The sequence below is a fragment of the Brachyhypopomus gauderio genome, chromosome 4 (assembly GCF_052324685.1).
Source record: "Brachyhypopomus gauderio isolate BG-103 chromosome 4, BGAUD_0.2, whole genome shotgun sequence".
NCBI lineage: Eukaryota > Metazoa > Chordata > Actinopteri > Gymnotiformes > Hypopomidae > Brachyhypopomus > Brachyhypopomus gauderio.
Window position 1 is genome coordinate 21,506,690 of NC_135214.1, and position 14,658 is coordinate 21,521,347.

The 14,658-nt window shown below is 41.1% G+C and overlaps 1 protein-coding gene across 2 annotated transcripts in view; it reads left to right on the forward strand.

Annotated features, from left to right (window-relative positions):
• The window catches only part of bsna (bassoon presynaptic cytomatrix protein a), a 103,422-nt gene that overhangs the window by 67,682 nt on the left and 21,082 nt on the right, over positions 1-14,658 (forward strand). For both annotated transcript variants that reach the window (XM_077003013.1, XM_077003014.1), the window contains exon 4: positions 14,030-14,530. In XM_077003013.1, coding sequence (XP_076859128.1) covers positions 14,030-14,530 — 501 coding nt within the window. The remainder of the gene's footprint in view (positions 1-14,029; positions 14,531-14,658) is intronic.

Consider the following 14,658-nt stretch of genomic DNA (forward strand, 5'->3'; position numbering starts at 1 on the left):
TTCTCGTTCTAATATGCTGTGCTCATTACAGCATAACAATTATAATCACCATTATTGTCATCATTTGTGCATTATGAGGAAGGTACTGCTTCTGATGAGTGAGACAGGGAGAGAGAGAGAGAAAGAGACAAGAGGAAGAAGATGTAGAAGTAGTTGGAAGAAAAAGAGAGTGATCAAAGTGTCAGCCTGTAATTACATGGAGCTCTGCCAGCGTTCATACCCATCCTCCTCCCTCCTCCATCGAGGTTTTCCGCCTTGCTCTCTCTCCCCTCTGTGCTGTCACTTCTGTGCTGTGTTAGTATGAGTGTAATCCTATTAAATTCAACTGGAATGCCTGACATGTGTGCTGATGAGATACCAGGATTAATCCCCAATCATTAAGGCTGACCAAGTGTTTCGACTAAATCAGGACCTCACTGTTAATCACACCCCATGACAAAACCGACTCCTGGTTCAGTAACCCGAGTCAAAAGATACTGCTGTAGACCAGCCTCAGTGTCACACCAATCCCATCACGCACACATGCACACGCACAGAGGACAAGCTGTGTTGACCATATACAGTAACTGTGCTCATTTGGAGGCAAAAGGCAAAAACTGATCCAAGAACAGCACTTTTAATTCTTCATGCCTGAATTAGCTCTAAATTAGCATCAAAATCAACACCAAATCATGTATACATCTGGACATCTACCTAATCAAATGCCATTTAAATATAGAAGCTCAGTTTAACCCCTCAGACAAAAGCCTGAAGGGGACCTCTGGACATATTTGAGAATTTATTTTGTGATATGTCAGTCTGGCAGAGGAAATGAGGGAGATGAGGGGCAGAGAGAGAGGCAAAGTGTGTGTGTGTGTGTGTGTGTCCGTGCGCTCTAAAACTTGTTGGACTCTCACAGCAATGCCTAACAGAATTGTCTCTGAGTTTGTTTTGTATCTATTCTTACAGTTCTTAGAGGTTTTTTCTTGTTCTCAATCATATTTGAACATCCAGCAGTACTTGTGCTAACTTCTCCCACTAATGTCACATCAGCAGGGCTGTGACTAGCGTTAACAAAAGCGTGTGCACAACAGTCAGCATGGTTTCAACAGCACAGAAACCTCCAGCATTCTCGTGGTTTAAATCCCTTAACTGTAACTGTGGAAAGGTTTCAGCAACAGTAAATGAACAAGAACTTCAGAGATCCTGAAGGAAGTCTTAAAAAATAAAGCAATATAAAGAACACAATAAATCTAAAGCAACCGAAGACAATATTTCTAATCTTATGTACACTGCCTTTCCAATCATAAGCAAAGTAAGACTGTATTGACTACAGGAACTTAAAGTAATTGAAATGGTCTATTAGCCAATCAGATTCTGGTGCAGTGCCATAACTCCTACACCTGGTATTCACAAGCACACCCAACTCACAGACTCAGTGTGGGGGTGTGGCAGGGTGAGTTTTATAACCGCTGCTGTTCTGTGTTTTGTTCACAAGCTGCTTTGAGATGTGGCAGACTGCTTTGTCATTGTGCACTGGGAATGCATGTAGTCACACTCGTTCTTTTCAGTCTTCTTTTCTTCTGTGTACCTCCCCAAATCTGCCTTCCTAATTTAGTCAGATCCAATTGCAACCCATCAGGTGAGTCGTTGCTGTCACATGCTTCCTCCAAGGAGCCAATCACAGGCAGCCAGTTGCAACATATTTTCAACTTGCAGCTCATGCAATGTCAGGTGGTAGAGTGCACATGAGCCCACAGACACCCATGACTGACCAGTGTCATTATAATTGACAGGAGAGAGAGAGCACAACCATTTTGATCCACCAGGCTCCCAGTTGCACATGACTGGTGCACAGAGTCCATAATCCATTTTTTTCATTCAACATGGTTATTTCAGTACAGTAGCTAAATTATATGACGATGTCCCTGACCATGTTGTTGTGCACTTCATTAAGCTGCTTTGTAATTCACTCACACACGTTTAGCGCACCATTTACTGTGCATCTATTTTTTGCTCTACCCTGTATGAGTCCAAATTCACTCAGAGAAAGTGTTTCAAAGACATAAGCAATTTGGAATATGTTGCCTTCAAGATAGATAGATAGTTTTTCAGTGGAAACCTGACTGATATGTTGGCCAATGATTCATTGGCTGTCATTTGTCATTGGTAATTTACGTTCTATATAACACTGGATATTGCTGCTGTTCGGTCTAAATTTGGAAAGAAACCATTCGGTGTTGATGCTCCCTCAACATAGCATGATCTTCAGAAGCATTTTAAATTGGAGCAGTTTATTTCACAAGGAATTTAAATCAGTTGTCGTAAATTACTATACATATGGCTGTACTTGTTAGTGTATGTTTGCATGTATGTATATGTGTATTACTTCTTTGTTGTTATTTAGGAGTAATAATAATAAAGCCAGGGCCTCTGCACTGGTCTCCTAAGTTCAGTGAACTCACCAGTTAATTGTCTGTATGAGTTGTGTTCTGTACCAGGAGAACTACAAGGATCCATGATTATATGTACAGTTACCAATATTCATCATGTGAAATGTTTTCACAGCTTAGATAGATTACTGCATAGTCACTCTATCTGAAACTTTTGAAGTACTATAAATGTTCTTTAATGCTGATGAGTGTGTTAGTGTGTGAGTGTGTGCGTATGTGTGAGAGAGCGTCGTTTGGCTGTAAAATCAGCGCTCAGATAACTCAGGGAACAAGCAAGGCTGTTCGGACATGCTTGGGAGAGGATTCAGGATCCGCCCGCAAAGTGCTATTTCTGTATGCAGCTCATTTCTGCTCTCTCTCTCTCTCTCTCTCTATCTCTCTCTCCCTACCTCCCTCCCTCCCACTCATTTTCTTACCTCCTTCATTGCCCGTTACATGTAAGTTACATATAGAATGTGTTTTTTGTTGATTAGCTTTTAAACTCAGAAAATGTATAAGCCTTTCTTTACCCCCCCCCCCCCCCTTTTCTCTCTCTTCACACCCACCCCCTCACCCCTCCCCCCTCCCCCTTCACCCCTCCCTGTGCTCTGCTGAAGTGTCGTCTGTATAAATGTAATGAATAATTGAATGGTGGTGTCTTGGTAGTGTGTTCCGCTTCAGTACAGATCTGCTGAGTTGAGCACAAAACCCCTCCTGATGGAGAGGACTGATAGAAACACCACCGTGTTGCCTTTACAGCCCCAACTGGTAGTGTTTTAGAATAGACACCATGAGGTCCACATTGGCCACAGGGGACAGGGGGATGTGTGGAAGGCTATTTCACACGGTTCCTAACATGACAGAAGGCTTTTGGGGTTGTGAACCAATAATGTGCAATATCTGTTAGGCCACATGGGATGTGTGACCATGTTTTTTAAAAAAATGATAGCGATCACCCCACTGATATTTCTTGTTATAATAGATCTTTCACTAAATCCCATAGTGCACACTCTTAAAGATCCCTAGCTGAATGCAGCTCTAGTCCAAATGTGCACACCTCATCTCCAAATCAAAGATGAAATGCACAACTAAACATCATCAGGCTCTCGTGTAAGTGCAGAGATGTTTTATCGGCTTTCCTGTTTCTCTCTAGCGTATTGTGAGCACATCGCAGATGGTGCTTTTGTGGGACTTGCACCATGGTCTATAATTAGATGAATGTCTGTGACGTGCATCAGTGCCAGGTATCCATGACAGCCCCTCTCTCGCAGAGGTTCGCAAATAGCCAACGTTTCTGACAACCTTCTTACATCCATGATAACATTCCAGGAATCCTTTGTCACACATGGAGGAAAATCTTTCCTTTCCATAGCAAACAGTGAATCATTGGCTAAAGGGTAGTCACACACACACACACACACACACACACACACACACACACACACACACACACACAAACACACAGTGTGGTCCAAAAAAAAAACAAAAACGTGATTGTTAATATGCTGGAAATTTGTTGTTTTATTTTATACTTTTATAAACCAGAATATAAACCTTTGCATGTTGCGGTGATGTAGGTAGGTGGTCTGCACACTGAAGCATGTTTGCATGTTATCTGTGTGACATCCGGCCCATTCACAGCCGACTGGTCACTTAAAAAACAAGTTAACACATTTACCCAGAACAGTTTACACATTTACATGAAAAATGTAACTTGATAGAATGTTCTTGTCAATGTATATAATATTACATTAGTGATTATATCTGTGTTTTGCATAGTTTTAATGAATACTTTTAGGCATAAAGAACTTTTTTTTTTACAGTTTGAACAGCTACGTGGTTTCCACCACATACTTTTAGCCCTTAATACAGGAGTCTGTTTGATTAGTAGATAAATGACAAAACCTTTATAAAAACTAAGAAAATAAATGCAGTAAATGGATTTAGGAGTTTACATATTTTAGCATTAAACAGAAGATAAAGTAGTAAGCAAGATATTTGTCAATATGTCAGGCTGTATTGGAAAATGTTGACAGCTCAGTGAAAAATAAAACTTAAATATTTGGCCTTCATGATGAGGAAAGCAATATTATTTCTATTTATTTATTCCTATTAGTGTGCAGTCCATTTTGTTCTTGTGAAGCTCAGGTGTAAGATCGCCTTGTTTTTCTGAATTCTGGTCCTGCCTACACCGCCTACAGAGCAAGACAGTGTCTCGATTCTCTCCATTAATCCCGCAGATTCAGCCGAGAGTAAAAGAAGGAGCGGAAACTTTAAAAATACTTCTATTAGTACCTCTATTTTTAGCTCAGTTGGACATCAGCAATGATGGGGGGTGTTTGTAAGAGCCTAACAACACTCTCTTAAAAGAGAACGCTTCTTGTGTTGAGACCATTATGGCAGGATAGCATGGGAGGTTAGCGTGCAGGTGTGTGTGTTGGCAGCAGAGTTCTAAGCCTCAGGACTATTCAAGTGTAGTGCCATGTGTGTGAATCCACCTCCAGTCTTAGTAAGCTTGTTAGCACTCTGTACTGCCGGTTTGGGTGTTTCCTCCAGCTGTTTACTGACAACACTTCACCCCATTATGTACAAATCACATCTGCCTTGAGGTGTTTGCTTGCATATGGGTGTACTAGTTACACTGCCTGGTTTGGTTATAATAACCTGTTTAAATAAACATCCATGAAAGAATTTGCCTTTTAAAGTTACTGGGGTATTATTGAATGGTCAAACTGGAGATTGTGAAGATTGGGAGAAAAGACAATGAATTGTAAAGGCAGCCATGTTGAGAGCATCAGTTTCGTGGGATGATGGGATGGTCTGTTCCTCTTTATGGCCTTTTATCACACTTCCTACACCTCTTTCCTTTTTTCTTTTCCTCTGTGTGATGGAGGTGAAAGGCAATATGGAGGCATAATAAAAATAGCTTTATCAGAGCCTTACAGGAGGAGCCTATATGCATCATTAACTATATATATTTGTGTGTGTGCGTGTGTGTGTGTGTGTGTGTGTGTGTGCGTGTGTGTGTGTGTGTGTGTGTGAAAGAGAAAGGAAAGTCTGAGTATACTCATGTGTATCTCGAGGCCGTTTGTATGTCTGTATGTGTGCACGAGTGCATGCATGTGATTTGCATTTGCCATTTTCTGCTGCCGTTTTCACATTCATCCACGGAAGTACTTTCAGTTCAGCTGCCTGTCATTAGCTTGTGCAGTGCAGCTTCCGTGTGGGAACTGGTTTGGGTCAGCCCGAGCTGGTTTGGGTCAGCCCGAGCTCTCTCCACATTGTGGCTCCACTATAAAACCAGTCTGAACTGGTTTGGGTCAGCCCGAGCTCTCTCCAAGCTGTGGCTCCACTAAAACCAGTCTGAAATGGTTTGGGTCAGCCCGAGCTTATGGAAGAAAAATAGTTCCATCGGATTTTGAATTCGTATTTGAAGCACTGAATTTGTTTGCCCTTGAATTTGAAGCTCTGAATTTTTTTTGCACTGAAATTATGCATCTGAATTTTGTTGCCTTTGAATTTAATGCTTATTAAAATACAATGAAAAAAAATTCGAGCGTTAAAAAATTCAAAAGATTTTTTTTCAAGTTGCTCGAATTCGATTGGTCAAATTTGGCTCACAAAATACGCGTGCAAAATTTCGCGTGCTAAAATACGAGTTCAAAGATATTCAGAGTAAACATCCGGGACACAAAGGATGAGCAATCGATTCAAGACTCCAATCGAACCAAATCCAACCAATCACGCTCCACTGGTCACGGCGCTGTTTGAAGCCACAGGCGGAGAGAGAAAGTGAGTTATGTCGGCGCACGGGATCGGCTCCTCTTCGGTGAGTGTATTTACTCCTTTATTTGTCTATTGTGGTGTTTATGATTCAGTAAGATACAGTAAACGACGTGTTGCACATCAGAGGTTTGCGCTGGACTGATCTTTTTTTTAACTCGCTATGTAGTCAACATAGCTGCGTATGTGTGTGTCCGTCAGTCCACACTGTGCTTTATGATATTATATTTATCATAAAATCATTACATTCGTTTATTATTTCCTTACCAGTCGAGTAGTTTACACCTTTTAAACTCTCCGTGGGGTAATGGTTAGTGACGAGAGCTTCGGACAAAACGGGCCTGGGTTCGACACCCGCGACTGACGAGCGATTTGTTATCATTCATATTTTTTATTCATTTATATATATACTGGACCGGCGCCAGGACATATACAGTGGGGGTGGCGGCGTGTGACGATTGTTAAGCGGGCAAGGGGGCGGTAGCAATAGTAAAATAAATGGGCCTTATTATTTAAATTGAGGGGGCGGGACACCTCGCCTGAGGGGGCGACGCCCTTTTTTGAAGTGGAAGTTTCAGAACTTGAGTGCAAGTTGTTTTGTTTTTTTAATACAAGGTATTTCAGTTTGATCATATTCCAGGATTGAAAGGTTGTGGTGAGATCTATGGGTAGCTGTAACAAGCATCTACTATGATGTTCTCCATTACCTTGAAGGAGAGGGCTCAGCATTTCCAACATCACACACATCTTCTGTTGCCACTACGTGTTCCTACCACGCCTGCAGGAAGACCTAGATACTTTTTGTAGTGGTTGGGACAATCATCCAATAAGAACAGAGAGCCACATGACCCCTAATCAACTGTGGGTGCTGGGTCATTCACATCACCCAATTCCTGCAGCAGATAGCACAGATAGCACTATTTGATTTTAACAAATAGTGTGGTTTATGTATAAAGTTTGGAAGTGGCTATTTTATCCACATAAGTGTATACAACTTATTTGTAGGGAATGGAGATTCCCAATATTGAGTGGGACAACACTGGACTTCCCATTGATGACCACTCAAAAATCATTGTCCCACACACAGAATGCCCACTGACAGATGAACAGATGACAGCTTTGAGAGATGCAGTTAACCCAGGAGCTGCATCCCAGTCCTCTGGCTGTGATCTTTACATTTCTGCTGTCCAGTTTTGTGAGAATTTCCTGTCTATTTGAAACAACTGGTCTGAGAATTGGAATAAAATAACATCTTTACAAAGTTAAGACCATATGAATGAAAAATTAATGGCAAATTTTGTCATCAGTTTTAGTTTGAGTAATAAAAAAAACAATAAAAAACTGAGATGCAGCTTCATTAATTTTTTTAATTATATACAGAGTAGGAGACATTGCAGTAAATGGATACAATCAAAAGTTGTTTGATTGCCCAATTTTGTTATTCTGATGTTTGACATAAAGGTAAAAATTATACACCACAGAAAATAAAACTAATTAAAACTCATGCTTGACTCACTTTCATTTTATTAAGAGTTGAAGTTTTCAAAAATGAGTTAGTCAAATTCCCTTCTGCCTCTTTTGGAAAAAGCAAGGCCACTGTCAGGTCGTCGAGTGAGCACTGTCCACATTGGGGATTCTTTAATCCCTCGTCTAATGCCCGGTTCACACTACACGACTTTTCAGTCGCCAGGTTTTTGTGCCGTTCGCACTACATGACTGGTTGTGCTGTAATCGCGAGTCTGTCAGTTGTTGTGGCTTTCACACTACATGACTGATCGGCGACGCGGGCTCACGAATTACACGACTGGGGAACTGGGGAATCGCCGACTCATCTGGCTGCCGTCCAAAAACACGAGAACACGAAAACGAAACTCTCGCCAGAACCAGCAACACCACATAGAAGAAAAAAACAATGTACATGTACTCCACATTTTCGTTATTATTTTTTTTTTACCGTTTAAACACTCCATAGTCCCAAGTTGCCAGAATTATTTCATCTCTCCAGTGAACATAGATATAATCAATCGCACTATTTCTCCAGTGCTGTCACAATAACTTAAACACAGTGTTGTAGTAAAGTTGTAAGAAAGGTGAGGAGTTTGTGTGTTTACTGGGTTACTGTTTTGAAAGCATTTTTGAAAGTTTTTTACATTCTTCAGAGATATCTTCAGCGGTGCCGCGGTTCTCTCTCCGCGTTCCCATTGGCTGTAGCTAGACGCTGCTGCCGACTCTCAGTCGCCGACTGGGCTAGATATTAAACATGCTAGATATCTGCCGGTCGTCTGCGACGAGTCGGCGACGGCTCGGCGAGCGTCTTTCAGCAGTTCACACGAGTGATCGCCGATTTGCCTCCGACCACAGTTTCTGTCGCCGATCAGTCGGCGACTGAAAAACCAGCCTAAAATCGTGTAGTGTGAACCGGGCATTAACTGCTTGATCTGTCTTGTGACACGTCCAACTACCTGTTTAGAGTAATAAACAGAAGAGAAAATGAAAAAATAAATTCCTTATCCAAAAGTAAACTCAGAGAGAAAGATTTTATACATATAATAATAATTTTAAAAAACAAATCGCTCGTCAGGCCCGTTTTGTCCGAAGCTCTCGTCACTAACCATTACCCCACGGAGACAGTTGAAAACAGCTGTAAACTACTCGACTGGTAAGGAAGTAATAAACGAATGTAATGATTTTATGATAAATATAATATCATAAAGCACAGTGTGGACTGACGGACACACACATACGCAGCTACGTTGACTACATAGCGAGTTCAGAGCGAGTTAAAAAAAAGATCAGTCCAGCGCAAACCTCTGATGTGCAACACGTCGTTTACTGTATCTTACTGAATCTTAAAAACACCACAATAGACAAATAAAGGAGTAAATACACTCACCGAAGAGGAGCCGATCCCGTGCGCCGACATAACTCACTTTCTCTCTCCGCCTGTGGCTTCAAACAGCGCCGTGACCAGTGGAGCGTGATTGGTTGGATTTGGTTCGATTGGAGTCTTGAATCGATTGCTCATCCTTTGTGTCCCGGATGTTTACTCTGAATATCTTTGAACTCGTATTTTAGCACGCGAAATTTTGCACGCGTATTTTGTGAGCCAAATTTGACCAATCGAATTCGAGCAACTTGAAAAAAAATCTTTTGAATTTTTTAACGCTCGAATTTTTTTTCATTGTATTTTAATAAGCATTAAATTCAAAGGCAACAAAATTCAGATGCATAATTTCAGTGCAAAAAAAATTCAGAGCTTCAAATTCAAGGGCAAACAAATTCAGTGCTTCAAATACGAATTCAAAATCCGATGGAACTATTTTTCTTCCATACGAGATCTCTCCAAGCTGTGGCTCCACTAAAACCAGTCTGAACTGGTTTGGGTCAGCCCGAGCTGGTTTGGGTCAGCCCGAGCTCTCTCCACGCTGTGGCTCCACTAAAACCAGTCTGAACTGGTTTGGGTCAGCCCGAGCTCTCTCCACATTGTGGCTCCACTATAAAACCAGTCTCAACTGGTTTGGGTCAGCCCGAGCTCTCTCCACACTGTGGCTCCACTATAAAACCAGTCTGAGGCATCATAGCTAGATGTTAGCATTAGCCACCACTAGGGAACCATATGAGTCAATGGTGCTCTGAACTGGGAGTCCTGCTCAGGTGCTCTGAACTGGGAGTCCTGCACAGTAGCCATGGTGGTGGAGAGATGGAGGTAAAGGTACTGCCTTCGGTCCAGATGGCCTCCTTTCTGTAGGCTTCCCCAGCCGGTGTTGATTACTCTACTGTGTACGCACCGAATGGTCGATGGAGAGTGTGTGAGCGCACTTAAGCACATTAAAGGCCCTTCAGTCCCTTTCTGAATGTTTGAGCTGATTAACAGTGGCCATGACTGCCTGTTCACGACTGATGTTTAAAATGGCTTGGACATATGTGTTAGATGATGAGTATCAAGCATAGTTATATTTGTCTTACTAATCTGTCATTAGTTAGTTTTCTAATACCTCCACTACCACAGTACTGTGTCCTTGTGTTTCCAGATCTGGTCTGGGCTGCAAGGACATTTCTGTGACTTTCCAGCAGCTGTTTTGAGATTGTTCACGGTACTCACTTGCAGTGACAGCCATTGGTCACCTGTCATATTAGAGGTGTGGGCTGACCAAATACACTTTTCCACATGACATTAGCGCCATTTCCCAGACTGTTTGGACAGGTACCTGCAACTAGCGGACCACTGGCCAGGTGGATGGAGAGCTAGGGGGAGCCAGTCATGATTAGATCCTCCTCCACTGCAGCTTGTGAATTAGTTTAAATGTTTATTTGTGTTGTTAGAAAGTTGATTTTGTGTGTATGTACATGGTTTGTTTATTTATTTGTGTCTTTCTCTAGTTTAATTAGTGTAGTAGAATGCCTCCATCTTTGTGTTGTGTGTCCCCCATTTGCCTCCTATTACCGTTCACGTCTGGATAAATAAGCACTGTGTTGAAAGCAACAGAAAACAGATTCCTGCCTCTTTTTTCTGCAGATGCTACAATATCAAATATTTTCAGAGTGCACTTTCTAAAAGTGGTGGGGACAAAATCAGCCATTTCAGAATATGGTACAGAGGCCCCCAGCTCTCTCTCTCTCTCTTTCTATATATATATAGGCCTGTATATCTTTCAGTGCTCACCCTCTGCTTTGATGGTAAATTTTGTAGGGTTTCTTTTTTACATTTATTGTTGGTACATAACAGTTCCAAATAAATGATAGATTACATCCAAAGCACCCATCTGATGACATCTGTGATGGCCTGTACCGATAAGGTTTGGTTTGATTACACAAAAAGTGAGGTAGCCTGTGTCATTTCACATTAAACAACATTAAACATCACCTAACTTTCCCATTAATTGAAACCATTATCCACTTAATTTCTCTCTTATTTCTTTTGAATGCTTTCATATTTGTTGGTGATGTCATGAAAGTCACAGAGACCAGTAGTGGATATACGGGTCTCCATTCAAATGACTATACAGTAAGCTCACTAAAAACTATCATTGTGTATCACTCGGTCAATCGGTTGTACTTTTGATAATGCTTTGCATACAGATATGCTAATTTCTTACTTTTTTCCCTGCCTAAGAATATCTCATATACCCCATGCTGGGTACGGTATATGTCACACTCATTTGTACTTTTGTAAAGCACACTGTGATAATTCAATAGACAGCATGAGATTTTGCCCACGGCTTATGCCTTACTTTCAAGAACGGACCATGGCCTCATACAGACAACAACTGTGAACCTACTGTGAGCTTGTATTCTAGTTAATAATGGAGTATAATGAGAGGCAAGCCTTCTCTTCCATGGTCTAGCACACTAAGCCAATTTACACTGAAGCTTTAAGCCTTTATGGTGATGTGAAAAATGGCTGTGGCTTTTAGGATATTCTTCTCTTTTAAGTAAAATTATCTTTATGTGCTATCATTGCAATTATTTTGGTATACAGAGGACATGATATCCCTAAGTCAGTGGTTCTCAAACTTTTTCTATGATTCCCCACCTCAGAAGAATTGCGTGGTTGTTCCGCAGACATGTTAAACATCCGGGGCTTATGAAAACCGAACAGGCATTAAAACAACAGGCTTAAAAAGGTTCATTTCTTCCAATTGCTTGCGCCCCACCTGCAATACCCATGCGCCCCACTAGTGGGGCGCGCCCCACACTTTGAGAAACGCTGCCCTAAGTCAAACTGCTAGCATGAGAAAGCTTAAATGCAGTATTCCTGTCACATGTTAATGTTACTTTGATTGTATAAATGTACACAAATGTTTGGCAGGCAGATACACATTTAGAAGGCTTGCCTTCATTTTAATTGAATTTTTAAAATTTAGGGAGAAACTTACAAGTCAAAACAACTAACATGGTTAAAGATTGTTAAAAGGTTTTTTGTCAAACAGATGACGATCAATCTTGCGTTAAAGGCAACAGGTCAATTTCTGACCAGTGTTCGGACTCCTCAGGGGTATTTTAGACACAAGTGCAACATGTTTTAGACCATAGCTGGAAAACTACGCAGCTTTATAGACTAAAGCTTTGCTTTAAAAACTTTACTCTCACTTTCCCTCTACACCAGCTTTAAGAGCCTGATCTCACTGAAGGAAAGTGCAGTGAATGTTAGCTCATTCTACATTATTTATCTGTGGCTCATGTTCCTATGTGAGTCTTATTGCTTGCTGGAGGCCAGAACTATACTCCAACCAACTTGAACTCTCTCCACTCAAGAACAGAACACCAGCAATGGCACCCTGTGCTAATGGCTTTATGTCTCTCTCAGTGGTTACTCTCTCCTTATCTACCCCTCTCTGCCTTTCCAATGTTGCTCCACGTATTATCTTTTCCACTTTCACTTTTAAATTATTCTTGCCTGATCTCCACTCTATAAAGTGCCATTGCCTACCCAAGGACAATGTGCATTTGGATGAATTGTTTAGCAAACATTTGTATTACTGAAAGTTTACCAGTAGCAAAGGTCAGTCATGCTAAATGGCAGACGAAGCAGAGCAGGAACCATCAAAATAATTGGACAGTTTTAAAATAACGATCTAATCCCTAAACCTTGCACACTGTGCTCATGCTTGAGAATAACTGTTTTCTTAGAAGACATAGCGGTGATAGAATTCCTGGAATTGTGTGCTTGGCTGCAGTTATGAGGTTATGAAATACAGTTTAGAACAAGTGGGTGTAAGTGACAAAGAGAGAGAAGGCACTGGTGGGTTTGTGTGCATGTGTGTGTGTGTGTGTGTGTGTGTGTGTGTGTGTGTGTGTGTGTGTGTGTGTGTGTGTACTCTGCTTCGGCTTCTCTGTGGGGACCATAATGTCCTCAGGATAGAAAACCAGGAAGGTCTGACAATGTTTGCAAGGTCTTGATCAATCAAAACTATCTAAAACTGTCCTTTTCTATCTAAAATTCACCACTTTCTCCTACGTCTTCTTCTTCATTTCCTACTGAAATAATTCAAGGAGTATATGTGCAGACATAAACTGCAAAATGCATTTTAAAAATGGGTTTATTTACTTTGCATTCATCAAACAACAATAAAGGATTTAAACAGGATGATGATGACTTGAATGAGTAAAATTTGCAAAAAATTGTTAAGCACTACATGCCTCCTAATTAATATGGGTGGCATTTGGTATGGTTAATACAGATTTCTTTGACTTTTGCACTGCACCTATCCATATGCATATATTATGTCTTTTCACTTTTCTATAATTACAACTTTGTTGTATTTAACACAGTGGTGCCTGGAGGACTAACAAAGTAATAATTTCATTGTTTGGTGTAACTGCCTGACTGATGTAATGATGTAAAAAATGTTGAAATACAGAAACCCAATTAACCCCATGTGTATATAGTAAGACATTTCTCAAGATGAATGTGTGTGCACATAGACATATGTGTCTCTGTAATTTGCATATGGTTTACATAAATTGCAGCCTTACCTGTACATTGACAGCACCATTAATCACAGAGAATAATTAATGGTTTAATTAATTAATTAAACCATTAATCACGTTTCTCAGTTTCCAGAATTGTCACTCTCTTTTGCTTAAATTCACACACAAATTTAAATCTGCTGAAAGAGAAATGTTTAATGCCATGGCTTCCCACAGAGCAGCTGTGCTCAGATGTTTCACTTTGAGTATTTTCAAAATGTTTTTTCCCTCATAGACCTTATGATTCATTATATTTTCCATTAGCTGAATGATTGACTAATGAACTTACTGACCCATTAATTATTGACATTCTAACATAACACCTTTTACGTTTACAGAATTTATGTATTACATTTTTTTTCCAGAAAAAAGAATGGCTCTGTCTGAACTGTCAGACCCAACGATTAATGTCCGGCGGACTTGATGACTTACCTCTCCCAGTTCCTCATCCGTCCCCAAAGCACCAACCAGTGGGCTCTCCGCGGCACCAGGCGCAGGCCGGTCAACAGCCATTACCCTTTCAGAAACTCTCTGGTACTCAGCAGCAAGGACCCAAGGCAGCGCCACCACAGCAGAAAGGCCCGGCAGCTCAAGGGAGTGTCCCTGTGGCCCCCACTGCAGCCAAACAAACAGGAGACACCAAACCTCTCTCACAGTCCTCCTCTACTCCAACGTCCACTACATCTGTCAGTGAAGCCCAGCGGAAAGACCACGCTACACCCAAACTGGACAAGGAGCCCGAGCATGTCTCCGCTCTCACTGAGGAGACTAAACCTGCTCATAAGAAGGGAGCAACAGAGCCCATTACCACCACCACACCAACTAAGGATGAAAAGAAGGAATCACTGCGGTCCAGATACTATGAGGTAATTATTTTTTTCTAGAACTTCGAGTGAAATGTCAAATGTACACTTGCAAAATATCAGTGTTAAATGATTCGTGATTTATATAATGAAATCTCTGGTTGTTACTGTAGGAAATGTAAGGCTGTGTA